This window comes from Dermacentor albipictus, chromosome 10 (assembly GCF_038994185.2).
Source record: "Dermacentor albipictus isolate Rhodes 1998 colony chromosome 10, USDA_Dalb.pri_finalv2, whole genome shotgun sequence".
In the NCBI taxonomy this organism is placed as follows: Eukaryota; Metazoa; Arthropoda; class Arachnida; order Ixodida; family Ixodidae; genus Dermacentor; species Dermacentor albipictus.
In genome coordinates, this window is record NC_091830.1 from 87,871,797 (window position 1) to 87,897,859 (window position 26,063).

General features: G+C 42.7%; 1 protein-coding gene across 5 annotated transcripts in view; it reads right to left on the reverse strand.

Moving 5' to 3' along the window:
* Nucleotides 1-1,767: 1,767 nt before the first annotated feature.
* Nucleotides 1,768-26,063, reverse strand: part of LOC135910254 (uncharacterized) — a 50,317-nt gene continuing 26,021 nt past the window's right edge. For 3 of the 5 annotated variants that reach the window (XM_065442321.2, XM_065442320.2, XM_065442323.2), the window contains 4 exons: nucleotides 16,286-16,479; nucleotides 9,301-9,460; nucleotides 8,194-8,302; nucleotides 1,768-2,054 (listed from right to left, as the gene is read on the reverse strand). In XM_065442321.2, the coding sequence (XP_065298393.1) occupies nucleotides 2,012-2,054; nucleotides 8,194-8,302; nucleotides 9,301-9,460; nucleotides 16,286-16,479 (506 nt within the window). In that variant the 3' untranslated portion in view covers nucleotides 1,768-2,011. Of the gene's footprint in view, nucleotides 2,055-8,193; nucleotides 8,303-9,300; nucleotides 9,461-12,363; nucleotides 12,446-16,285; nucleotides 16,480-26,063 lie in introns of those variants that run through there. The other 2 variants (XM_065442322.2, XR_010566962.2) reach the window with 2 other exon arrangements.

Genomic DNA, 26,063 nt, shown 5'->3' on the forward strand with positions numbered 1-26,063 from the left:
TATAAAGTATATAGTGTACAGTATATGCATTAGCCCAAGCTCGCTCCCCTCCTCCCTGTTACATTGCTCATGGAGTGAGGCAGCACTTGTGTGTGAAGCCGCTATCTTTCTTACCCTCGCAGAATTTCACTCGCCCCTAAAGCGCCAGATGCGCAGGGTGTGACAGAATTTTATTGCACTGGGACTTTATACAGAACATGATGCAGTTTGACCTCGGCGGTCGCTCTTGTCATGCCGCGCACGATTTGGGAGGTGCGTTTTGTAGTTCAATCATTTGACCATCTGCATCCACGGAAGCTTAAATTTACTGTCTCGGCATTCCTTTGCTGCGGGAGCGAAATTTTGTTATACTGGGATTGCTTACAAACATACTTTGTTATACTGACGTTCTAATTACACAATATTCTATGGACAAGAGGTTATGAAGGGGAACGAAGTTAAATACTTCGTTATATTGAAGTATGTTATATCGAGGTTTATCTGTACCCTCACCTATTTCCGAATAAGTAGACTACATGCTTCACACATCCTTTTGTGTTGTGCCCATCTCACTATGCTGCATGGATATCACTTCTGGCGTAATTAACTCTTGCACTCAATACTATGGTGGTGCGAGTGAACAATTCCTCTTATATTATCTCCACTTCCTTCAGCCGTCACTTTTGCAACAACTTCTGGTACACCAAGCCTCTGGTATGCCTACAAACAATGTACTCCATGTATGGTTTACTGATTCTGTACAACACTTTTGCAAAATGGTTGATAACCAGGGTATGATGATATAGTTCTGCATTTTTGCCGTCTGCTTTTTCTTCTACATTTCATTTACATTTTCCTTTGGAAATTGGCCTCATGTCAGAACTGGCCTGCAGCTAAGTCTTCATCTTAACACAACTGTTCTCTACCATCAAAGAAAGACAGAAGGAAATGAAAATGGCAACTTTGAAACCAGTTGCTTAGGTGTTGGTCACCAGACAAGAGCTGCAACATGACCTGGAGGTGGCACTGCTATACCTAGTGTTGTTTAGCTGTTGCTTAGTGGCAACTGCTCCGGAGCGCATGGTTGCTTCTTGAACCATTTTACTGCACTCTATGAACAGAATTGCAACTGGCGGACAGAAAACAAATTCGCAGCTCTGCTTACTTTGGGACTACATGCAATAACTCCATCTGCTCATGACAGTCGATTTCTAACGGAATCGCCTCTGAAGTGAAGTGATGACGAATAGGCAGTCACCTAGCTTGCTTCAGGTTATCAAGTTTAACTATATCTGCTGCAGTCTCGCATTTTGCCTATCTCTTGAAGTTATCTGCGCCAGCAGTGACCCTGTTTTATCTCTTCCCTGCTTTTTCTTTTCTTTCAAATACTCTAAATGTGTCTTGACTACCTTGATTGCACTGATCAGTTAATGCTCCGATCAGCTCTGCACCCCATCATTAGTGGAAAGTGAATGTTCCTTAGGGTTCTCCTGCTCAATATTTTGACATTGCATTGCAGTGTGCCAAGTCTGGATATTTGCTGCAGCTTGCTTGATATGGTGGTGGTGCCATCTGGTGTGGCAAAGAATGATACTGATTTCTGTGAATGAACGAAGTTTACAGAGCATGATTATGTAGAAAAAAAAGGCTATCGTAACGACTGGCAGAGCACGGTTGGCATTGTTTCGTGCGACCGAAGCTTCGAGCTCTGTAGAACAGAGAAATGAAGCATTAGTGCCGTGAGTGCCCGGAAGCGGCAGCATTTCATATTCAATAACACCACTCGTAAAAGGCGCAATCTTTATTTGAAAACAATTTGCGAGAGTGCCTCCTTCATACCTAACACACTCCACATTTTTTTTTTTTTTCTACAGGCATTGTGGGGCCCCTATGAGGCGAAATGCATGCAAATGCACGGACAAATTTGCCTCAATACAGAATTGTGAAAGTGTGCTGTCAAAACTCTGAGCTATAGCACAGCCATAACTTTGAGAGTAGATGATAAAAAAAATTGAGTTGCTACTCTGAATGCTTAGTCACAGGAGCTTGAGTCATTGGGATCTTCGCCAAGTTTCCTGGAAGTTAAGAAAAAAAGATGGATTACAAAGTTTTCTAGCACAGTTGAGAAAAAATTATTACTTAAGAATTCTCTTTTATTTTCTATCAAATTCACAAGCTACATAGAAAAAGAAAAAGCTAGCAATAAAGGTACACTGCAACACTTTTGGAACATGTTCCAGATTAACCGATGGGAGCCGCGCGTCTTCCACAAAGTACTACACTATTCGCGTCGCGCATACATGCAATCAGATTACACAAGTTGCGGTGAAAGACAGTGGAGGGAACCATCGATAACATTCCAGAAATTTCTTTTACATGCAGGCGCGTCCTGCACTGCACGATAACATTTGTTAGGCAGCCAAACGTGGTCGCCCGATAAAGATAAGTATACGTGTCAATATTCCGCTGCACGCAGGAGGGAGCACCCATCACCTTGCATAGACGATTGGTCACTTTCTCCTGTGGCTTTCAAGGCTTTGTCTATTCTTTCTCTTCTACAGTGTCATAGACCTGCGTGACAGCCCACAGGTGCCAGTCATAGAGCAATTTGTTCAAGTTAGTGTGTTATTCCCACGCGCAAGCATGCACGCTTTTTTTTATCGACCTTGAAGTTTGCTGACATTGAAATGAGTGCTTTTGGAGTGTTTTGCTACATCAAGGACGATGGCAAATTTTTATTACCTAGATCTCCCACCTTGTAATTTCCACAATCCTTATCAGAAAAATTAACTGATTACTTTAACAATAGTTTAATCACGCTTACCAAGAGCACATAAAAGACCAACTACACAGGCCTATGCTCCATACATACCCAGGCCTATGGACCAGGGACATGACGTAATGTGAGCCAGCCTTTGCAACCCAACACTCCGTGAAACCACCCCCTTAACCTTTTCTCTTTTGCAAACCTCTAAAGGGCAACCAGACATGTGACCCTGTGCTCAGTGTACTTGACCCAGTGCGCTTTATTCCCAGCAGATTTTCATCAATGTACACCTTGTCCATCTTGCCACCTTGGTGGGTGCCTTGCCAACGACTCTGTGTGCATTTTCTCCCAATATGGTTGTGCCACTTCAGTAGTTTGTTGCAACATATTGCAGTCATTGCTTGCAATGGGCTCAGCTGCCAGTCATTTGGCAGAACATTGTAAAAAATGTGGTGGTAAGAGATATCTTGAAGACTGCGTGTTTTTGGAATGCTACAAAGAGCAACGTGCCTATTAGACTTAACGAAGCTTTTCACATATACCAACATGGCAGTTCTTGTCTTCACGTGCCTTCTGTATCTGTACATTGTAGTGAAATATGCTACTCCTCGAATGTGTGATAGCATGTCGACAAAACCGTGGTAAGTGATGAATTGATGTTCCTTTGATCTCTGCACAGATTCTCTTTTATAGCAATGCAGTTGATAAGCAATTAACACTGGTTGCTGGTCAGTGTTGTCTTCACTGTGTCCCGTCATTTGTGCTGTTCGATTCCCATCTCAACATAAACATTCGTCATCCACATCACTAGATGCGTGTGTGGCAACCGCACATTGCAGTCGTGCATGTTGTTTTTCCAGAACAGCGTGCTCTCAGTGCGGAGTTGGAAGACACTTAGTTTCACTCATACCTCAAGGGTCGCAGAGGGACATATTTACATGAGGGGTGGCCAATGAACACTGCAGTTCTCATTTAAAATGTTAAATTGGGTATGATCTGTTAACATGGCAATGTGTGTGGGAAGGTCGTCCCAGCCCTCTAGCAAATGTAGAAAAAGGACAACTGGAAAGTCTTTGTAAGGGCTCATTTGCAACATACAGAATTTGATTGGAAATGGAGTCTAGTCGGATGAATACATATCTCCTGATGACAAGGAATAGAAAAATTTATGGTAAAGACACAGACGTGCAATTGTACAATGGCAGACAATAGGGTGAAGGCCAAGCTGAGATTTTATTGCAGATAAACTAATGTTGTTAGAGTAATTAAAGTTAATGAATATGAAAGCATGGTTATGGCCGGATTCAAGCATATTTGTAAGGTTAGTTTGATGGTTCATAAAAGTGGCATTAGGAAAGTCAAGTTCAGGTCTCACAAGTGTTCTACAAGCTATTAGTTTTGTGGTGGTGGTTGCCAATGCTAGATTACGACGAAGGTAACCCAAGACTCAATTAGCAGAATTAGTAATGTTGATAACATGTTCCGACCATGTTATATCACAGGAAAATCTTGTTACAATGAAATTGAAGGGAAAGCCAGAGTCACTTTGCTATATTCATTGCTTTGTTATGTCCATTACTGTATGTACTGCAATATAAACCTCAATAAGGATAACGAGGGGAATTTTACTTCGTTACATCTATTATTTCATTATAGCAAGGTTTGGCTGTACCAACATATTTAATGGTGTTAGTAGTGGTTAAAAGAGCTTTATGGGAGTGTGTAAGTGGAGGCTGTGTAATTACGATGCCAATGAAAAGACATTACGAAGGTCTTGTTAATATTGATGGACATTGACTAGTTGCTGCAGCAGTCCTGTATTTTAACGTCATTCTTCAAGTGGGAAAGACTGAGACGGTAGAACCACGGGCTGCACAGAACAAAGCCGTTGGCAAAAAGTCTTATGTTAGAATTGATGTTGAGCGGGAAGTCATTAATATAAATTGAAAAGAGGAGGAGGGCCTAATGCAGTACTTTGGGAAAAGCCAGAGGCTACACAAGAGAATGGAGACCTACAAGAATTAGCAACAAAACCTGCTGCCTATCAGCTAAAGAGTTGAAAATCTAGTTGAACACAGGCAGGTCTAAGACATGATAGCTTGAGCAATAAGTGATGGTAAGGAACTTTATCAAGTGTCTTTTCAAAATCGAGAAACGAGTGAATTTCATGAAGTAAAATAGCAGGCCATGCTTACTTGGGTGACAAAAGTTGTTAGAAGACAGGAAATGCGTTACTTCAGAATGCACAATACTCTCCATTATTTTGCAGCGTACATTGCACTCTTGTTGCACCCTGTATATTTGCCACACAACAATAATCGTCATCTGTCTTGTCCGTATTTCCTTTGTTTAACGTGGTGACCCCGGTACTTTCCAGTAACGAACGGCATGCACATTATCAGCATGACATAGCATTCCCGACAGGAAGGTAACGAGCGCAGCGTTTTGAAGAAAGGAAACGCAGGCAAGACAGATGACGATTATTGTTGTGTGGCAAATATACACTACAAAGGGTGTAAACATTTCTTAGAATGTGGTGGTGGATATGGGGTGACAATTAACTGGTGATGTCCAGTTACCTTTCTTAAAGACAAGAATGACCTTCCCAATTGGCCAGTCAATGGGAACTGAAGCTCTATTGAGTGAGAAAATGAAACTAGTTATACTGTAGTGTTTTTTCAGTACTTTAGCATTTATACTGTCAATTACAGGTGATAACAACTTTTTAGTTTATCAATGTCATTAGCAATGCTAATCGGGCAAAAGATAATACAGCACATGAGGGAATGCACACAGGATGGCAAAAAAGAAAGGTTCTGAGTAGATTTGTGGGTGAAGACAGAGCTTAATTTAGTATTTGATATTTAGGTAGGGCAGAACTTAGTATTACATCAGGAAATTACGCTTGTGTCCTCAGGTTTAATGGTTTTCTAAAACCATTTGGGATTCCTGTAGCATAGATGATAGAGTGTTATAGTAAATGCTATTTTTGGCTTGCATAATTAATGCAATGTAGTCGTTTACGGCAGAGTAGTAATTAGTGCATGCGAAGTTGTATTTAAGATGTTTCGTTGAAATAAATAAAGTCAAACCCACTTATAACGATACTAATTTTAACAATATATTGTTTATAAAAATGAGAAGCTGCTGCACTGTCAACTTTTGTAGGTTTTCGATGGTGAAATAACCCACTTACTAAAATGCCCCCATGCCACATTATTGCTAATAACATTGAAGTCTGGCTTCTGGGTGTCCTTGCCAAAAGGGGATGAAATTCAAGATTTTTGAAAAAAGAAAAAAAAAATGAAAAAGAGAAATTCAATCTGTCGCACGATCGCCCACTGCCCCGATGGCAGCCGCGCACACCTCTGCCGTCGCCCTTCCACCCCTCCGAACAGGAATGGACTGTGCCACTGCACTGCTCTGCTCCTAGATTGCTCACTGGCCCCTTACTCTGCACAGTTCCGGCAACAGATTAAGTTACTTGTGCTTGTCTTTGTTGGTTGTGTCAAAGTCGATCCTGGCCATGTGGTTTTTTAGCCTCGTTTGACTCATCGTTGAAACAGAAGATGGCTGATGCACGACGTTGCTGGTGAAAAGAAAGTGCGCCGCTATAGACTTGGAAACGAAGTGCTTCCGAACGATGAGACAATTGTCGCAAACTAATTTGCATCAGATAGCGACAATGGTAGCGAAGATGCCGTAGGTCAGGCTGCCTAAAAATTGTCCTCGCAGGAGGCCTTGCACCAGATTCAGTCCCTCTGAGGCTCTGTTTTTGCGAGCGACCTTCCGCTGAACTATGTGGAACTTGGAGAAGGATGAAAGCAAACTTCGTGTAAAGCGAGCAAGGTTGGTGGACATGGGGTTTTCTAGTGCAAGCTCGTGAGAAGTACGTGGCAAGATGCTTGTGGCAATCTCACCCCAGCATTTCTTCTAGATTTCTCAAGCTGACAGGCTGCTGCGTAAACCTTCTTGCATATTTCAAAAGACCCCTTTGGGGCCACAAAAGCCATGCCCTGGTGAAGCTCGCATGTCGCTTGCCGCCTGTGATCCCTCTCTGCACTTGTTACAGCAGTGACATTCTTGAACGCTGACCGCCATGGCTTGTTAAAAGCGCTCGGAGTGTGCAGGAAAGAGAGTTAAACAGTTAAACAAGTGAACACGATCAGCAGCCAGATGGACGAAGGTGGTGGGGACAGTCACTGGCCTCCCCACCCTTAGAGTTTTCTCACAACAGCTAAGCCATCCCCCTATATTTTAGAGTGAATCTGTATACGGCGACGATCTTGAGATTCCTTTATGCCTGTCGACAGAAAACTTTCATCATCAATGGCTTATACCCCCATAATCAAGCTAAACATGGAAAGGCTTCTAGCCCCGTAAAGTAGAGGCTACAAGCACTGAGCCATGTAATAGTGGTTACATTCTGTGCAATCACGCATACAACATACAGAACAGCACGTCAAAAATTATCATCACCAATGGCTCAAAGCCCACTAAGCAAACAAAAAATGCAACGGCTCTTACCCTTGTATGGCAGACGCTCCACACACTCAGCAAAGTGCAGCGAACAGTGCATACATTCTTTTGAATCATGCATACAACATACAGAGCAAGCTCAAAACAAACATCCGAACCACATTATCGATAAGGTGCTCGTGATAGCAATGTGAAGCACGTAGCACTCCCCGCTTATATTTCCCTGTAAAGACTACTGCTGCACAAGCTTCTGCGGCGGCGCCAACTTGAGGCATGGGCCATGACGCCCCTAGCCCTTCGTATTTAAAATAACCAGCCTAGCTACTGCTTTCAGTGTTGTTGCAGCACTGCTGTGGACGGTGGTGCACTGTCAAAGTTATGATCACTCCCGTTCATACCATTACGCTAAAACTGCACCACTACCATTACTGTAAAGGCATAAAGCATTGCCTACCACGCTAAGCAGTTGTATTGGTGGTTTTCAGCAGCTTCAGTGGTCATTCACTTTCGCAGGGCCAGGACGGCGAGTTTTTCCTCTCTTTCTTCTTTTTTTCGTGCAGCCCAGTTATATTAATTATCAGGTATAACAATGCAATTTTCGTGGAACTTGAATATTGTTATAAGTGGGTTTGACTAGTTTTTGCTTATTAATTGGGTGTTTTCAGTTATCATTAAACCACAGAAACTATGCTTGCTCATTAACAGTATAATAACTGGAACAAATATTGCTGCGAGTGGTTGCATTTCATTTTTAAACAGCATCCACTTTGTCTCGATGGAGTGCGAGTGTGAAGATGAACAAAAATCTGTCGTAAAAACAGGTATTTCTACTGACATAGGAACTGTGACATGAACATGTGTTGGGCCAACTTATTCTGGCTTCACTTTCATCATGTGATGCTACCTGCTATTTTCTTGCTTTCCTTTCTCCAAAACTAAGGGACATCGATAACATGCATAAGAATTACTTTTTAGCAGCCATCATCCTCGAAGCGCAGTTCTTGAGCCAGGATCCCGCCGCAATACGAATCGCATAGGATGTTGCATTGTCATATGTAGAGTTGCTCCTAATGGCCTCTGAAACATTGGATCACCTTCTGAGTCTTGCATGTTGGAGCACCAAGAATTATTAATTAAGCATTGCATGCAATGAGGGGATGGGGAGCTTCGAAGATTTCTTGAAAAGCGGCATTTTAACATTATACAACATTTCAGAATCTGACACACTTAACAAAACCAAAGTGAGAAGCAACAAATTATGTGATCAGTACTATACATGTTTTAGCTGGTGCCACCGCCGACGGTGGTGCCAGCTTTTCCAGTGGTGGAGCTCGAGGCCAATAGCGATGAACTGCACCCACACTATGAGACAAGCCGCTAAGTTATCAAGGATGCTTTTGCATATTTGTCATGCATGTTCTGCGCATCCAGTATTTGCATCCAGTCAAGTTGCAACAGAGTTACGGGTGATTTTGTTGCATGGTGTTGGAAATCCTTATCGCTCAGAAATACTAAGTGGCTCATGATGGCGCCAACACTACCCTCGATGTCAGTGCCCACGTGGCCTGTGATGAAGCGAGCAAAGTGTAAGATATTTATTTGGCCAAGAGCATATTGTAGTCAACCTCTATTTAGTTACAAGGGCACACATTAACCATACTCTATTAGTAGTGACAGCATGAAAGTGGCCGCAATAGAGACTGACCATTTGACTCCTTCACGTGCTGTGTACGCAACTGTGGTACACAACATTTTACATGTCCTGTATCCACCCCCTTTTTCTTTCATGCCATGTTTTTTTCTTGCATTCCTCGCTTACGACAGAATGAACAGGTTGCAAGCAAGCATACATGCATGCAGCAATGTACTGAAAAGCTTGGCTTGTCATCTGTGGAATAAAGTCACTTCTGATGAATGCATTTCTTTAAACTCGCAATAATTCATACTTTTAAGTGGTCCCTGATATATCTGAAATATTGGTCGGCGACTGTAGCGAGGTGCTACTGAACATGAAAACTTGAGAAATGTAGCGTAGCTGTTTCTTCAAAATGACTGCTGCATGGATATAAACTTACGTTCAATGACGCTGTAAATAACCATATCTTTCAATCTTCTCTTCTTGCGTTGCCCAAGCATGCTGAACTGCTGCCCCACGGCATCACTGAACAGGAAGCGAAGGACACCGGCTACGAACGCCCGTAAATTGGAGCCTCCAACAAGTGAAAGTTGGTGTGTCTGAAAAAAGATACACGACAAAGAGAAAAGGAAAACATACTAGCAGAGCAAACCTGAAAGTACTGTTTGATGCATAACCCTAATGATTCATAAAGGATAATTCACTAGGCACATTTAGAAACATCACCATCATTATTCCTATTTTATGTCCACTGCCCAGGGCAACAGCTTTTCCCAGTAATCGTTACTTCACCTTGTCTTGTTTTAGCCGACTTTAGTTACCTAGCTGACTCTATTCCATGCCTGCGAATTCCATGCCTAATCACTTGCCACCGTCTAGTAAGATTGTCTTCCCTTGGCCCCTATTCTATTACTCTGATGGACCACCAGTTATTTGCCACATCCATCACATGACCTGCCCAACTCTGCTCCTTCCTCTTAACCTTATATAGAACACCACTGACTCACTTTTTCTTTTTAATCCATATCATATTATGCAGCTGAATCTAGTTAATAATGAAGTCGCACTCGACACCTAAAAATAGCTTCATATATTCCGTACTTACTCGATTCTAAGCACCCCCTTTTTTTCGCGATCGCAATGCCCAAAGTGAGGAAGGGTGCTTAGATTCGAAAAATCTAGAATGACCCCCCTCTTTTCGCTGCGACATCATGACGAGAGGGGTGCGAGAAATAACATTTTATTTTGCAAACATTCAAAAGAAAAATCGCTGCAGAGTGTGAAACCACCGCTTGTGTCGGATGCTCAGTCACTATTACTGCCACTCGAGTTCGTCGCACCGCTTGAACCGCCGCTCTCGGTATCCCGTAGCAGGTTATCTTCCATTCCGTCGAAGTGGTTTGTGATCGAGCACTTCTTAAATGATTTGACCACAACGTCCACTTGGACCCGCTTCCAAGCGTCCGAAATTCGCTTTGCGATGGTTGATGGGTATGCTTTCTGCAGCTTTCGCCGTACAGCCGTACAGTCCGGCTGTACGGCGTACATCGCGCCTACTCGCGCCGCGGCCGCTGTGCTACCTTGGGACTCCGACGGCTCCGGCTTGAGATAGAGTGAGCAAGCGCGCTTGGCGGCCTTGGCTACGCGCTCTTCCTAACAAATAGGGGGTGCTTAGATTCGCATGCAAACTTTATTCCCAATTTTCTCGCGAATATAGAGGGGGGGTGCTTAGAATCAGGGGGTGATTAGAATCGCGAAAATACGGTAAGTAAGCATTCCATAAGTAAGCATTCGTTACGCTCAAAGATTGAGAAGAAAGTGTGTAGATTTGCTTTTTTATATTCGAACTTGTTACGCAATAGAGGTCCAGTATAGAGTCTTTAGCAACCCTTGAATTTCATTGATATATATTGTCCAAGGTTTGGCCCCATGAGTTATTATTAGTAAGATAGAGTAATTATGCACTTTCTTTTGCTGACAGAAAACATTAAGGTGCATTCAAGGCTTGAGTGTGCTTGCAGAATGAACTTGTACCCATTTTTATCTTTCTGCAAATTTCACTCCCATGACTAGGGTGCATTGACTACTTGGCCAAGATAAATACATTCTTTCACAACTTTTACACTAAGACTGTGAGAGTCATGTCAAGCATAGGGACACATATTTAGTTGAACCTCCTTGGTATGAATTTATACAGTACTACAAAGAATAGACCGTTTTGAAAAGTGGTGTGCACCACCAAGTAGCTGCAGCAATGCATTTTGGGAATCTTTAGGGACAGTGGTTCATCATCTACTTCTCACATCACCCAGCACATAAGTGCAGTAGCAAGACCAGCTTTTCACCTACTATCATAATCGATCGTCCAGTAGTGACAGGATATGTGGTGACACATGCATAAAGGGCTCAAATGCATGCTTTTGGAATATGGAGAAAGTTTAATTGTCATAGTCTTTTCTTTCTCTTGCATGGCTTCTGCAATAATAAGTTGCCTGATGGTGCAGCCACCAGCCTGTAGCTGCATGCAAACAAAGTGCCTCTGCACCATCTCACTGTGGTATGCATACTTCCCCTACAAGTATGAGTTTTCTGTTTGAATGCTGCGGTATTGAAAACTTCTAATGGTGCGTCAGCACCGCATCAGGTCTGGCAGGGGCTGAGAAGCAGTAGAAAAACAATTTCACCAGAACTCGTCTCACGATGACTATCGATGGTAATCCAGTTAGCATTCGAGGAGTGTAGCGACCCACCGTATTTCTGAGGAGACGTTTATTTACCATCTGTAGTGGTCATTCACTGAAGTAATGAAAATTGTAAAAGGACAGCATAACAAAAACGGTACGACAACAAACGTGTGATGACGATGGCACAATGAGACACAGATTTCTATATTAGAATGACGACGATAGAATGACTGTGACGGTACAGTCGGCTCTTCTTATAACGGACCCTGATAATCAGACAAAAAAACGTAAGTTTTATCCAAAGTCCATAATATCCAAAACGCCTCACTTCCGAAACTTTGGTCGAGATGTCTAGCAACATTATTGCAAAGAGCGAGTGACAAACCTCCAAAAAAAAGTTCAAGTCACAGTTTTGCCCAAAAGGCGAAGCATCGATTGCGATAGCAAATTAGTAGACAGCTACGCGAAGTAATTTTATCTCACTCAATGACCGCAGAAAGTAGCTGTCAAAATGTTGGAGTAGAAGCGCAGTAACAGCAGCAAGTGAATTGACTTTCATGCTGTCTCTCGCATCAGTGCAAACTAAACATCAAAAGAACCGTGCATACGAAGCTACCGGCACTGGGTGCACTTTGTCCACATCGCAGATCGCTTGGGCTACCGAGTATGTGGCAATATGTTCATACATCCCACTCTTTAATGAACCTCTATTGCGCCGACATGGGTCACTGTAGATGCAGGAATGGTTATGCGCCACTCAGTCCGTGCTGGTCTTCAATGAACCTCTTTGATGCCAACTTTGGTCAGTGTATACGTACCAGTGAGTGTGTGCCACTCCTTATTGAACATATTTGATGCCAACTTGTGTAATTAGGTATGCGCCACTTGGAACGTGCCGCTCTGAAATGATGAAAAGATTCCTTAAGTTTTCTTTAATGTTGAACCAATGTAATGTACTCCAATGTAATGGACTCCATGTTGCAAGGGTTCCTCAATACATTAGCAGGCTGTGCCACGAATGTGCTGGGTATGTGCTGCTCTTCGATGAACCTCTCGCCAGCTTAAGCCACTGAGTATATGCCACTGTGTGCGCGGCAAGTAAGGGAACAATTCTCAGCATTCACAGGCATCGGTGTGCCATGCCTCTCGTCTTGGAGGCCACACGATGACTTCTCGACAGTGCCACTAGATGGTGCACTGTGTCCATAAAGAAGCACGAGAGAGGAGCCTGGTTGCCACATGATGCGTTTCTCAGTGTTCGCATGTGCTGGCGCGACATGCATTTCGGAGGTCAAGTGCAGGCTTTGTGGCGGCGGTGTCTCATGGCACTGAGTGTTTTTAGGGAAGTGTGAAAGCGGTCTCCCACTGCTGTACACACCTCATACACAACTTGTTTCGATAGCGACAATATATTGTGTCGCTATACTGATTCAATGCCAACCCATTACTGTAGATGGTCATTGTGAAATGGGTTCCGCCACTTTTATTTTGCATTCCAATAGCTGAAAGCCCTATGGCTTGAAAGAAAAGTTTTCCATACACCTGACCGTAGAATGAAGTTACGAAGGAGATCATTCCATGAACTTTCCTCCTTCTTGCAGGCTTCCTAGAACTGATATGCCATATTCAGCATCCCTGTTCTTCGCATTGTCAAGTAATCTGCCCTTGCTCTATGATCTACTGGTATCCTGATTAGCTCAGATGGTAGAAGTACTGCCCCAGAACAACATTGGTCCTGGGTTTGATCCCAGAATGAGGACAAATCTTTCAACACTGAAGCTTTCTTTCTAAGAAACCCATTTGGGTTTCCTTCGTAGCTTCATGGGACCCTGAAATGATTTTGCCGATGTTATACAAACGTACTGAGTCATTAGAGTAGGTCCTTCTGATCATTAATTGACGCATCTACGTGCTCCGCATAAAGCGTATAATTTATTATAAGGTTTCAAAAATGTACATCGCTGCCGATCCCAGCACACTGCTCAGTGGACTTTTCAGCCACCCCTACCCACATGATGTAAATCACCCAATTGACGTCAGTAGGGCAAGCTATCCGAATGGCTGCCCACGGCAAGTCATCGATAATTTTTCCACCTTTATAGCCAATAAGTGATGATCCTAATAGTTAGAATGTGAGTTAATTTGTTTCTATAAAAAGTAACAGAAAGAAAGCGCACAAGAATGAGTTCTTACTACTCACTACACTTAGGCACTTCCGGCACACAGCAAGCGTCGTCTGCTTGTGTTACAATGTGCTCCATTTTGACGAGAGCTCTGCGGTCAGAATTGGTCTCAGTATTTTCGCGAACACTATGATTCGACTGTTTCATTGTGGACTGCAAGCATAGCGACTAGAAATATGTCAAGCTGCGGCATTGTGTCCCTCTGAAAGGCAGCAGACGAGCGGACTGGCTGCAGCACATCGGACTGCCGCTATCCAGTCGGCGCCAGGATTTGCACATTTACGGCCGTCACATTACACAGGAAGCTTACTAACGCAATCGTGTTTCGCAAGTCCGGTATTAGGGTATATACAAACGCAAGGGAACAGGGCCTGGCAGTTCGACCGTGTTGTTCACGGGATGAGCAGAAGCGCAAACGTGAATGGTCTGCACAGTGCAGCCACCTGGTGGCACAGAGCTGAACCACATACAGTAGCAATAGCGAAATGTATTCTTCTTTGCTGCTGGTGTAAATTTTTCACAGGAGTGTAATCGTTAACACATTGTTTTTGTAAATGTTTAAGATGTTTTACACTTTGTTAGAACAATATTAGCTCATTGTTTGGTTGGTTAAGCTCTGCGCCAGCAGGTGGCTGGACCCTGAAGACTGATCAGGCAGCTCACGTACATCTACGTTAAAGTTCCTTCATCAGCTTCAGTTTATGCCTCCACCGTTCTGTCGAAATGCCCAGCTTGCCTGCGGTTACTGGAATGCCAGACACGTTCGGCGCTGTGACAGAATGCTCGCAACGCACGCTGCTTCGATAGCTCTCGCTTGGGGTCGACTGCCAAGCACCTGGCGCAGTGTTTGGAGAGGCTTTGCACGCTTGCTCCTAGTGAACCGGAAGTCGACGACACGACATGCCACCATGACGTGGAGCCAGTGAAGGCAGAGCTTAGCCCCGATCACTCAGCGAACGAGTTGAGGAGAAAATGCATCGCTATGAAGGAGGGTAACTTGTAATCGTCCGTAGCTCTCTTAATATGAGACGTTTCACACAAATTGTGGTGCGAATGATAAACTTTAGCTGTACCTTATGCACCTACAAAATTTGTCCGAACCGTTTAAGGAGCTCTTTCATGCTATATTTGGGTGGATGACAATTTTCCCTTTCATGAACCTCTTTCCCCCAATGGGCTTCTGCAGAATGGTTTGTTATGCCTTGAGACTTGTGTATACGCACAGAAACGAGCACACACTTTCTCTATCAATGACTTCGTTCTAACAAGCAAAGGGTAGTGCTCCCCTACCCTCTTCTCAAGCTGGACAACTGTCCACTCTCTGATCTCAAGATTCTTGAACATTGGCTTTGACTGAAATTAGCGCGAGCGGCTTCAAGGATACTGCTGTTCTCTTATACACGGGATGATGTGGAGAGACTGAAGGTGTTACTGTATTACTTCAAAGAGAACAGATTGTGCACCAGACTATGGCTACGTGATACTGTGCATTGTATGTCATAAGCAGCCAACAAACAGTGTCACGAAGGACAACATAGGGGAAATTACTTGTGGTTAATAATGAAATAAACAAAAGATAAATTAATGGAAATGAAAGTGGATGAAAAGACAACTTGTCGCAGGTGGGGAATGATCCCACAACCTTGGCATTTCGCGTGCTATGCTCTACCAATTGAGCTACCGCGGCACTGTTTCCCCTTCCACTTTCTTGGGTATTTATGTTTCTTATTGTAGAACCTTGGGAGTTTTAGCCAACGCCACCACTCACAAACCTTGGCGGCGGATGCAGAACATATTTTCTGGTGCAGGCGCCATGAGAACACGATCTTTTTGGGTGAAGGCATCAGTGTTGCCGGATTCGAGACCCTCGTTTCGGTCAGTGTTTGTTGGCCTCTTATGATATGACTAATAAAATCGGGCCCCTCGGTAAACCCCTTCTCGTTTTGTGCATTGTATGATAACATAGGCCTCTGTGTCACAAAACTATCACTGTATGGCTGTGTGACACTTTGACAGAGAATGTGTGACAGTGCTCGAACATAGTGTTAGCCAGTCCCTTGTGTGTACTCCTTTTTTCTTCTCTCATTTTTAGTACCATTTCCCAAAATAGGATAACCAACCAGAGGGACCTTCTGATTACATTGCAGCATACCTTTAAAGATGGTACGCTACAAATGTTTAACAGAGAAGGTATAGGCGCTCAATATACTGAAATGGCTTTTTTCTCTTGCTGGGAGAACTGCCATTTATTGTCTGGCGTCACTGCGGATGACACACAAGGACTTCAGATTTATTCTGAACAAAAAGGGCAGGCACTCTATATAAACCCACTTATAAACAAAATAGACTTCGAAATGCAAAGTATGAGCATGAATAAGGGAGTGGTTTAGTCAAAGTAGTCATATATACGTGTCTTCTTTATGTACGGCATCCTGTATGTTAAATGCTGGAAGCCTAGTTGGAACAAGCACACAATGTCCCAAGTGCTGCTGTTAAACAGGATCACAGTGCAGACTTGCTTGCTCAACATTGAAAATAATATGAACCATGTACTTACAAGGCAAGCCCGAAAGACTGGATCTGTTGCCAACTTTAATTCCAAGGCATCCAGGCTGTCTATGTCAGCTACAGGCAGCTTCATTTTGCCAAGTTCCATATTCTTGTTTTGGTTGGGTACACCAAGGGCTGCCAGGATTTGTTCATTTTGCTGCTTGATTGTCTTGAGCTCTCTCAATATCATACTTGCTATATCTGTAAAGAATGTACCGAACACACTTAAAGCAGATGACGCACGCTGCCTTATAAATTCATTATGTATGGGTCAAGGGCAAACAGATGTAGAACAAAGCTTGTCCTTGAACCCATACTAGCGGTAAAAGGCCATCTATTAGTACTACGCTATCAATGGTGCTTTAACAGTTACAGATGGCACCACTATTTCCTTGTTGAAAGAAAGCTTTTAGTATGGCTGTGCTACTGATGACGCACAGGTCATTATCATCATCAGCAGCAGACAATTTTTATGTTCACTGCAGCACCAAGGCGTTTCCCAGCGATCTCCAATTACCCTTGTCTTGTGCTAGCCAATTCTATCCGATGCCTACAAATTTACTAGATTTTTCGCATTGTCTAAGATTTTGTTTGTCATTGATCGCACTTCCGTTCTCTTGGTAATCATTCTGTAGCTCTAGCAGACCACTGGTTATCTGCCCGACACATTACATGACCTGCCCAGCTCCATCTCTGCCTCTTAATGTCAACTAGAATATATTCGCTCTAATCCACATCACTGTCTTCTTGCCTCTTAACATTATGCCTAGCATTTCTCGTTCCATTGCTTGTTGTACAGTCTAACTTCTTCTCAGGATTCTTCTCAGTTTCTGCAAGAACTGGTAGAATGGAATCATTGTACACTTTTATTTTCAAAGATAGTGGTAAGCTGCCAGTCATGATTTGGTAATGCCTGCTGTATGCATTCCAAATCATGATCAGAGTCCTGTGTGAGTAATTGACCTAGATAAATATAATTTTGCACAGATACTACACGCTCATCGCAAGTCATGAAAGACAATGAGTCTACTTGAGCAACACCTACTTTGTCTTCAATTAAGAATTGGGTTGGAGTGCATACGGCTGACACTTCCGGATCCTGACTGGAAGTTGACCAATATCATTGAAAAGAAAGGTTTACAATCAGTGCATTCTACCGGTGCTAACATATGGGGCAGAAACTAGGAGGTTGACAAAGAAGCTCGAGAAAAAGTTGAGAACTGTGCAAAGAGCGATCGAACGAGGAATTTTGAGCGTAACATTATGAGATGGGAAGAGAGCAGTCTTGATCAGAAAGCAAACGAGGATAGCTGATATTCTAATTGACATCAAGAGGAAAAAATGGAGCTGGGCAGACCATGTAATGTGTAGGTTAGATAACCAACCGGTGGACCATTCCAGTTACAGAACGGATGCCAAGAAAAGGGAAGCACAGTCGAGAATGGCAGAAAGCTACGTGGGGTGATGGAATTAGGAAACTCACAGGCACTAGTTGGAATTGATTGGTGCTGGACAGGGGTAATTGGAGATCGCAGGGAGAGGCCTTCATCCTACAGTGGACATAAAACAGGCTGATGATGATGAATTTACACGCAAGTTCTTGGCACAGCCATGTCTCAATTACCTGTGCCAACATAGCCCTGGAAACCGCAGAGAGCACAGCTGTGACTACATTTGGGCATCCACCGAAGTTCTCCGTATGCTGCGTAGATTACTGTTTTGGTGTGGTGCTCCGCTGTGACGCGTTGCCTTTCATTGATAGCCTAAACTCCATTCAACCAAGCATTCAGTTTATGTTCGAGGAGGAGGAGGGCAATGGTTGTATTATATTCCTGGACATTGCTTGTGGAGTACACACCAGCCATCTTTGGCACATCTGTGTACTGGAAGCGTAAGCACACAGGCAGAAACCTCAGCTTCAACTCGTAACAACCCATGGGCCACAAGCACACCGTGGCGGCGTTCTTATTTAACCAAGCATTTCGACTGTGCCCAAAGCATAATTCTCAGAAAAAAGAATTGCAGAGGATAAGGAAGGATCTCGCAGGCAGCGGTTACACCTGTCAACTTCTGGGGAAATAAGTATGCCAGTTAGCCCTCATTTAGGGAGACAAAGCCCTGGAAAAATAAAAAGAACAGCGTGTGCCCATTCCATACGCACCTGGAACAAGCAAAATGCTGGAAAGAATATTTAAAGATCCTTTTGTTCAAATTGCACATGTGCCTTCAAGTAAATTGAGGGCAGTCTTGCTTGCACAGACTATGATTTGGAACAGACACATTTCCCGGGAGTTGTTTACGAGATAGAGTGCAGAGACTGTAGGGCATCATAAATCGGTGAATCGGGAAATATAATGCTGTGTCTCAGACAACGCATTGGTTGAACATGTTGCTGACACGGGCTGCACCAGAGACTGGAAATCAGCACAAATCATTGCCACCGAAAAATCTAGAATCTAGATTGCCTTTTACTAGAACTCGTCTACATACCATCTACTGACCATACACTAAACCGGACATGTGGCTATATGTCAGAAGGAACATGCACATTCTTGTCACTACTTAAAGGACGGCATTCTGTGCTTTCACTCCATTGTGTACGAGACCCACATGGGTCTAGAAACGTCAACTTCTTGAAATGTTTCTTTTCTGCTTTTAGCAAGTGTTCATTTTTTCTGATTTGGAGCAAAAAATTTCTGTCACCGAAACATTCTCTAAAAACTTTCAGCAAGTTCTATCAGCACTGAGTTAAAAATAATTTATGTATGAGCTGATTGTGCTACAAATTGTGAATTAGATTTTTTTTCTTGTTTTATTGTGCAGCTTTGGCATGGCTACCAGTGCACCGCTGGTTCATAATGTGAAACAAGTAAAACTCTCAATGGCTGTTGGAAACTGCCAAGTGGCAGCAACACAGCTCCTTTGAGTTTAACAGAATTTGGTAGTTTCAAAGGCTTTCGACTCAAGGGCCTTTGAAACGTGCCCATGTGGCTCAGGTGTAAGGTCCTCAATAATTTGATGCAATTCATCCCTGGTGTTGCTAAACAGAACAATGTCATCTGCAAACTACAGGTTGCCGAGATATTTGCTGTTGATGCTAACTCCCAATCCTTCCCACCCTAACAGCTTGAATACTCCTGAGCATGTAGTGAATAGTGTTGGAGAGATTGTCTCTATCCTTGACCCCTTTCTTGATAGGTATTTTTTTACTTTTCTTGTGGAGAATTAAGGTAGCTCTGAAGATTTTGTAAATATTTGCTAACATATTCACGTATGCTCTGTGTACTCCTTGATTATGCAATGCCTCAATGACGGTTGGTACCTTTACTGAATCAAGTGCCTTTTTCATATTCTACGAAAGCCTGATAGAGAGGTTGCTTGTACGCTGTAGAATTCTCAGTCACCCGACTGATGACATGGTGGGAGCCGTCGCATGCAAACACTGTAGCATTAAACAAAATAGACACCTTGAAATTCTACCTGTGTGCTGAGATATTGGCACGAGTAAGCTAACGGTTTGGCTGAAGAAGACATTTATAGATGCCTTCGTTATTTATGCAGCATCCTGAATATTGTGCGCTGGCCAATCCACGAGCCGAAGCAATCCACAAGCCGAAGCAAGGAAAGCGCATCGCCTCTACACGTGCGGTGCCCAGCTGACCACCTTGTCACGACAGTGACTGGTCTGCTACGTCTGCCCTCTACCGGCCAAGCTCCCACATATAAGCAGGCATCGCTGACGCTGTCGCTCACTTTTGGCAGCGGCGGTTGCGGTCGCGAGCAAGTCGCTAATCTACTTCTACTTTTGCCACAGGTCGGTCTTTTTTTTTTCCTTTGCCTTCCAACCATATTTTTCTCTGTGTATACTGCTGCCGCTGCTGCCAAATTTCGTGTTGTTTACACAATGCCGACCAATGCTGAGTTGGCAAAAGAAATGGACGCTTTACGGGCTGAGGTTGCTGTGATGCGTGACAGCCTGAACATGTTTAATGAACTTTTCGAGACGGTTAAGAAGCAGAATATAGATCTTGCTGTTGAAAACAGGGCTCTGAAAGATGAAAATGTCGACTTGGCGCGCAGGGTTCCTGAACTGGAACAGTACTCCCGACTAAGTAACGTAGAAATAAAAGGTGTCCCTGCAACCAAAGGTGAAAGCTGTCTTGCGGTTGTTCAGTCTATGGGTGATGCTATAGGATGCAAAATCGCTCCTGAGGATGTCGATACTGCACATCGTGTACCAGCTAAAAAAGAAACAAATATTATTGCACGCTTTTGCTCCCGAGAAAAAAAAACTGAGTTCGTGAAAAAGGCACGCAAGGCTCGCTTGACCACTGTGAACCTTGGGTTTCCACAAAAGGATCAGAAGCCCTTATACGTAAATGAACATCTTACGCAAGAAAGAAAGCGGCTGTTTGCACAAACTCTTGAGCTGCAAAAGGCAAGAGGCTGGAAACACCTCTGGACAGACCACTGCGTAATCAAGGCGCAGAAGACAGACGACAGCCGTGTGTACCGGATCTCTAGTGCGGGTGATCTTACTGTTTTCACCTAGCTTACTAGTGTTTGCGACTGCGTATCTTAAACCTGCGCAAGAATGCTTTCTTGTCAGGATCTTAAAAAACATTTCAGTGATAAAACTCCCAAGTTATCGCTAATACATTTCAATATTCGTAGTCTACGAAAAAACTATGACAGCCTCATAGCATTTCTTTCCATAATTAATCACAACTTCTCTTTTATCTGTCTATCTGAGACATGGTTGTCACCGGACGATAGAAATTTATATGCGCTACCAGAGTACAATGCAGAGTACTGCTATCGTGCTACGCCACGTGGCGGCGGACCTGCCATATTTATTAAATCATCATTGCCATACAAACGCCGCAATATACTTGCCTTTTCTAATCTGATCTGCGAACCTATATGGTTAGAATTTGATCAGAGTGTTTTTTCAATTGATGGCCGGAACACAGTGTTAGCGTGCATTTATCGTTCGCCATCTTCGTCATACTCTGAGTTTTGTCTGCAGTTTGAAAAGTTGTTGCACACTGTTGCGAACGAAAACAAAAATGTCATTATCTGCGGAGACATCAACATAAACATTATCGACCCTAATAGTCCATCATGTTCTGATTATCTTGCGTCTTTTCTTAGCTATGGCCTTGCTTCTCTAATCACTTCTCCAACTAGATGTGAAATGACAGGATCTAATACGTTAATTGATCACATATTAACCAACTTTACTACAGATCATACGGCAGGAGTCATCGAGCACAGCATAACCGACCACTACCCTGTATTTTTGACTTTAGGTAGAGAAAATTCTAAAGCGATTGAAAAGAAAGAGAAAGCACATTTCGACTCTCAAAAATTTATCTCTGTGATACAGTCAAATGACTGGACTGCAGTACTCTGTGAATCTTCCGCGGAAGAGGCTTATCAGTTGTTCTTGGCTGAAGTTACACGCTGCATTCATGAATGCACTACTACATCTATCCTAACTCTTCAGTTCCCCTCGAAAACCTTGGGTCACGAAAGCGCTACTTCGATGTATATTGAAGAAAAATCGGCTCCACATAAAGGTAATTTGTGAACCATTTAACTGTGAACTTAAATCTCGTTTCAAAAAATATTCTAACACGCTTGCAGCAGAACTTAAATGTGCTAAACGAGATTACTTTCAGAACAAGATTTTGAATAATGGCAATAATACGAGGCGCAACTGGCAGGTCATTAACGAATTCTTAAATAATAAATGCCGTGAGCATTTAACAAAAATAAAAACTGAGACACATACATACTGCCACCCAGCTGATATGAATGCCTTCAGCGAGTATTTTAGCAGTACTTGCAATTCTCAAACAGATCCCCCATTACCGACATTGCCTCGTCATCTTCATTCTTTCTACTTGCGACCTACGAATGCAAAGGAAGTTCTTCATGTTATATCTTCGCTTAGGTCTACTGGACCTGGCCTAGACTCTGTTCACCCATCACGTATCAAGTTAGTTTCTAATGAACTGTCTCCTATCATAGCCAATATTGTTAACAAAATGTTTAAAGCAGGCATATTTCCCAGTTCTCTGAAAGTTGGTAAAATAACACCTGTTTACAAAAAAGGCAATCATGAACTTTTGAATAACTACAGGCCTATTTGTATTCTTTCATTTTTCAGTAAAATCATTGACCGACTAGTTCATACACGTTTATCATCCTACCTAGCAAAATTTAATCTACTATCGGCAGGGTTGCTCAACTGAGCTTACGCTTCTAACCTTTGCTGACAAAGTCAAGAAGGCAATCGACCAAGTCTTGCTGGTTGGAAGTGTATTCATAGATTTAACAAAAGCCTTTGACACCATTAATCACAAAATTCTAATACATAAACTTGAATCTTACGGCATTACTGGCCCAGCACTTCAGCTTATTTCTAGCTACCTAACTAATCGTACTCAAGTTGTTCAGATTGACGGCAAACTTTCATCTGCTAAGAACATATATCAAGGCGTTCCTCAGGGCTCGATCCTTGGCCCGCTGCTGTTTCTGCTATTTATCAACGACCTACCTAATGTTCTAACCACTACGGACTGTATATTATATGCAGATGACACCACTATTTTTACTTGTGCTAACGATGTCGACGAGCTACAGCAAAATGTTAACGTTGATCTGCATAACATAACTTCCTGGTGTCAAAAGAACATGTTGTGCATCAATTCTCTAAAAATGGTTTTTATGGTTTTTCATTCCTTCCCGACACTAATTTCGAACTCTATATCGGTGCGTCTTGAAAACAACTTAATACCAATATCTGTTAGCACTAAGTTTCTTGGCGTAGTTTTAGACAGGCATCTGAAATTCAATCTTCATGCGCAGTCACTTGTCCGTAAGATATCGTTTGGAATACGCGCCATAATCAAAACCCGCTCGTACTTTCAGCCACACATTATCCATTCCCTTTATCATGCACACATTCACAGCCATTTATCTTACTGCATATCAGCCTGGGGAAACACATACCTCGCTCACCTCAGCCAACTTCAACGCATGCAGAATCAGGCGATTCGCTTCATGACTTTCAGCCATTTCCTATCAAATGCAACGCCACTTTATTGCAGTTTAAACATTCATCCTCTTCATCAGCTCTTTCAGTTAAAGTTAACAATCGTGATCTATAAGTTATTTCGTAATATTGCACACATAGATGGCTTTGTTATTGAAACTTTTGTAAATACTAACACTACTAGGTTCTCTGAACTCGATAATCGTCTTTTGCCTAAAGTGCACACAAACTATGGTAGGTTCACTACCACATTTGCGGGAATAAAATTATGGAATTCTATTCCACATACCATTAAATCATCCCCCACAGAGCATATATTCAAGAATCAGGTTAAGAAATACTTTATGCAGCAACTCTCTTCATCCTAACCACTGCTTTTGTGATTGTAATCATAATTGACTTAGCTATTAGACTACACGTTTATTACTCATATTTTTATTGTATTTTACATTTGTATTGCTTGTTCACTACAGAAGTCTTCTTCGCAATTTTTTGTCTTACTAAACAGTTTTGAGTTCTTTTTTTCGCGCTGTTTCTTATTTAGTCTGTAATGCCACCGTAACCAATGCTTGATCTGTATTGTCTTTTTTTTATTTTTTCATGTATGGGAGTCCCCCTGACAGTTTGTAACTTTGGGACTCCCTGTGTAGTGCTCATTTTGCATACAATTCTTGTAAATCTGACATCGTTGATGAATAAACTTGAACTTTAACTTGAATAAGCCTGTGAAGTGCAGAGGCACGTACCCTGGTGGCGGTAATGCACCCCGTATGTCACCATATTCCACCTCTGGGCCCTGCGTACTGGCTAACCAGCTTACATTACTGTTAAAAGAAACAGTCAAGGCATAACTGTTCATAAATGAGCTTTGTCAACAGACTACCTAAATAGGTTGTACCTTTGGGCAAGTTGGTAACACATAAATAGCACAAGTTTCAGTGTAGAACAAGGAGAGTTGGGGACAAAGTCGAGAAGGCACGCAGGGACTTATACTATTTCACTGTTTATGAACAGATTATTTGGACTGATTGGTTGCTGGGGTTTGACAGCTCAAACCAACAGGTGCACAATGAGAGATGACGTAGAGGAGGGCTCCTGGTAGGTTTTGAACATCTGGCGTTCTTGAACACGTACAGAAGGTATGGCACACAAGCACATTTGCACACAAGCACATTTATACCCAAGCCCAGTTGAAACACAAGTTGCTCAGGGATCAGAATTGAACTCACGACATCATACTCAGCATCAAAGTGCCAGAGCCACGGAGGAACCTCGACATGTACCCTGCTTTCAGATGGCTCATGACAAAATGTCCATCATGCATCCTAATCCTATGTAGTACTATAGTAGCTCCCGGCTTCTGCAGCCTGCAGAAGCCTACAGAGTAACCAATAAATGAACATCTTTCTCTGATGTTGCAAGACCTGTGCCCGTTGATGCATTCATTAAATATGTATTAACACTATAGTTCTCCTTTGCAGTTAGATTTAGTGATACATTTACCTTTTCATTCATGTCTTATGTCTAGTATTCTGAAACATTCTGGCCTCAAGAGAGTTCGATCAGATTTAAATATAGTGCAGACGTATGGTCCTATATTCCCCTCCACCTAGGCCATGCACGAACCGCTCAATGAATGCGGACACTGATTCAACCGAATGGTCACAAATCCTACAATTATGTCTTACACAGAAAAAAGAACAAAAGCAGTGCACATCTCAGTGCATCTGCGTTCCTATAATTAAGCACAGAATTTATGTGCAGCTGACAGCCACTAAGGGTTTATCTTAATTATACCTGTTAGCAGAACTGAAAAACAATTCATCAGAGTTGCACTTGGCACTTCAACAGGTTCATTAGGTCGACAGCTTATCTAAATCGAGGCTTCCATCCTCCATGATTTACTTGTGCAAGTGATTTTCGAAGCTCCAGCAACATCCCAACCAGCGTGTTGTGAACAAAATGGCTTCAAGTAAGGACAACTTCAGCTCACAAACCTCAAGTAATTCTGAGTGCATGTAGGTGCTTTGTGGACAATTATATTCAATTATATCATCAAGAGCAACTGCACTGGTGAAAATAGTGATATTTTAAAAGTGTTGCATATATCTTCAAACACTTCTGATTGGACATGTGCTGCAAGTTTGAATAATATGTGTGAAGTCTTATAGCAAGGTGAGTTAGGTGCTAGATGGCTGGGTGTTTGATCACAGTGTGAGTACATCGCCACATAGTGGGTTCCTTTCCTTCATCGTTTTTAACAATGTTTTACATCAGGCATATTAGTCAAATGGCTGGACAGGGTCTTCCCAAGTATGCCAGCTACAAGATAGCAGCCGTTTTCATATCTGATGTTGCTGTGGAGAGTTCTCACATGTGAACATGTCATTTTGTGAACTTAAAAAAGCTCGCTAAAGAACTGAAAATTTCCAATCTGTTCAGCATAATCTGCAAGCTTGTCATGATCCTGAAGGTGTGTGAAATGTGATAAAACTAAATTTTCAATATACAGAATTAGCTGCCTGAATGGTTTTATTCTTTTAAGCTAATTTTGGGTATCGGTCATCGCATATCTTTTGCTCCCGATTGTCCATGCCTGTTATACTTGGCTGCGGACAAGAAAGGCTTACAGTAAGATGGAGACAATATGACCAAGAGTAGTCGAAGAAGAGATGTCGCGGACTGGAGCCAATGACCTGACGAAGAGAAGTCTGCATGCCGA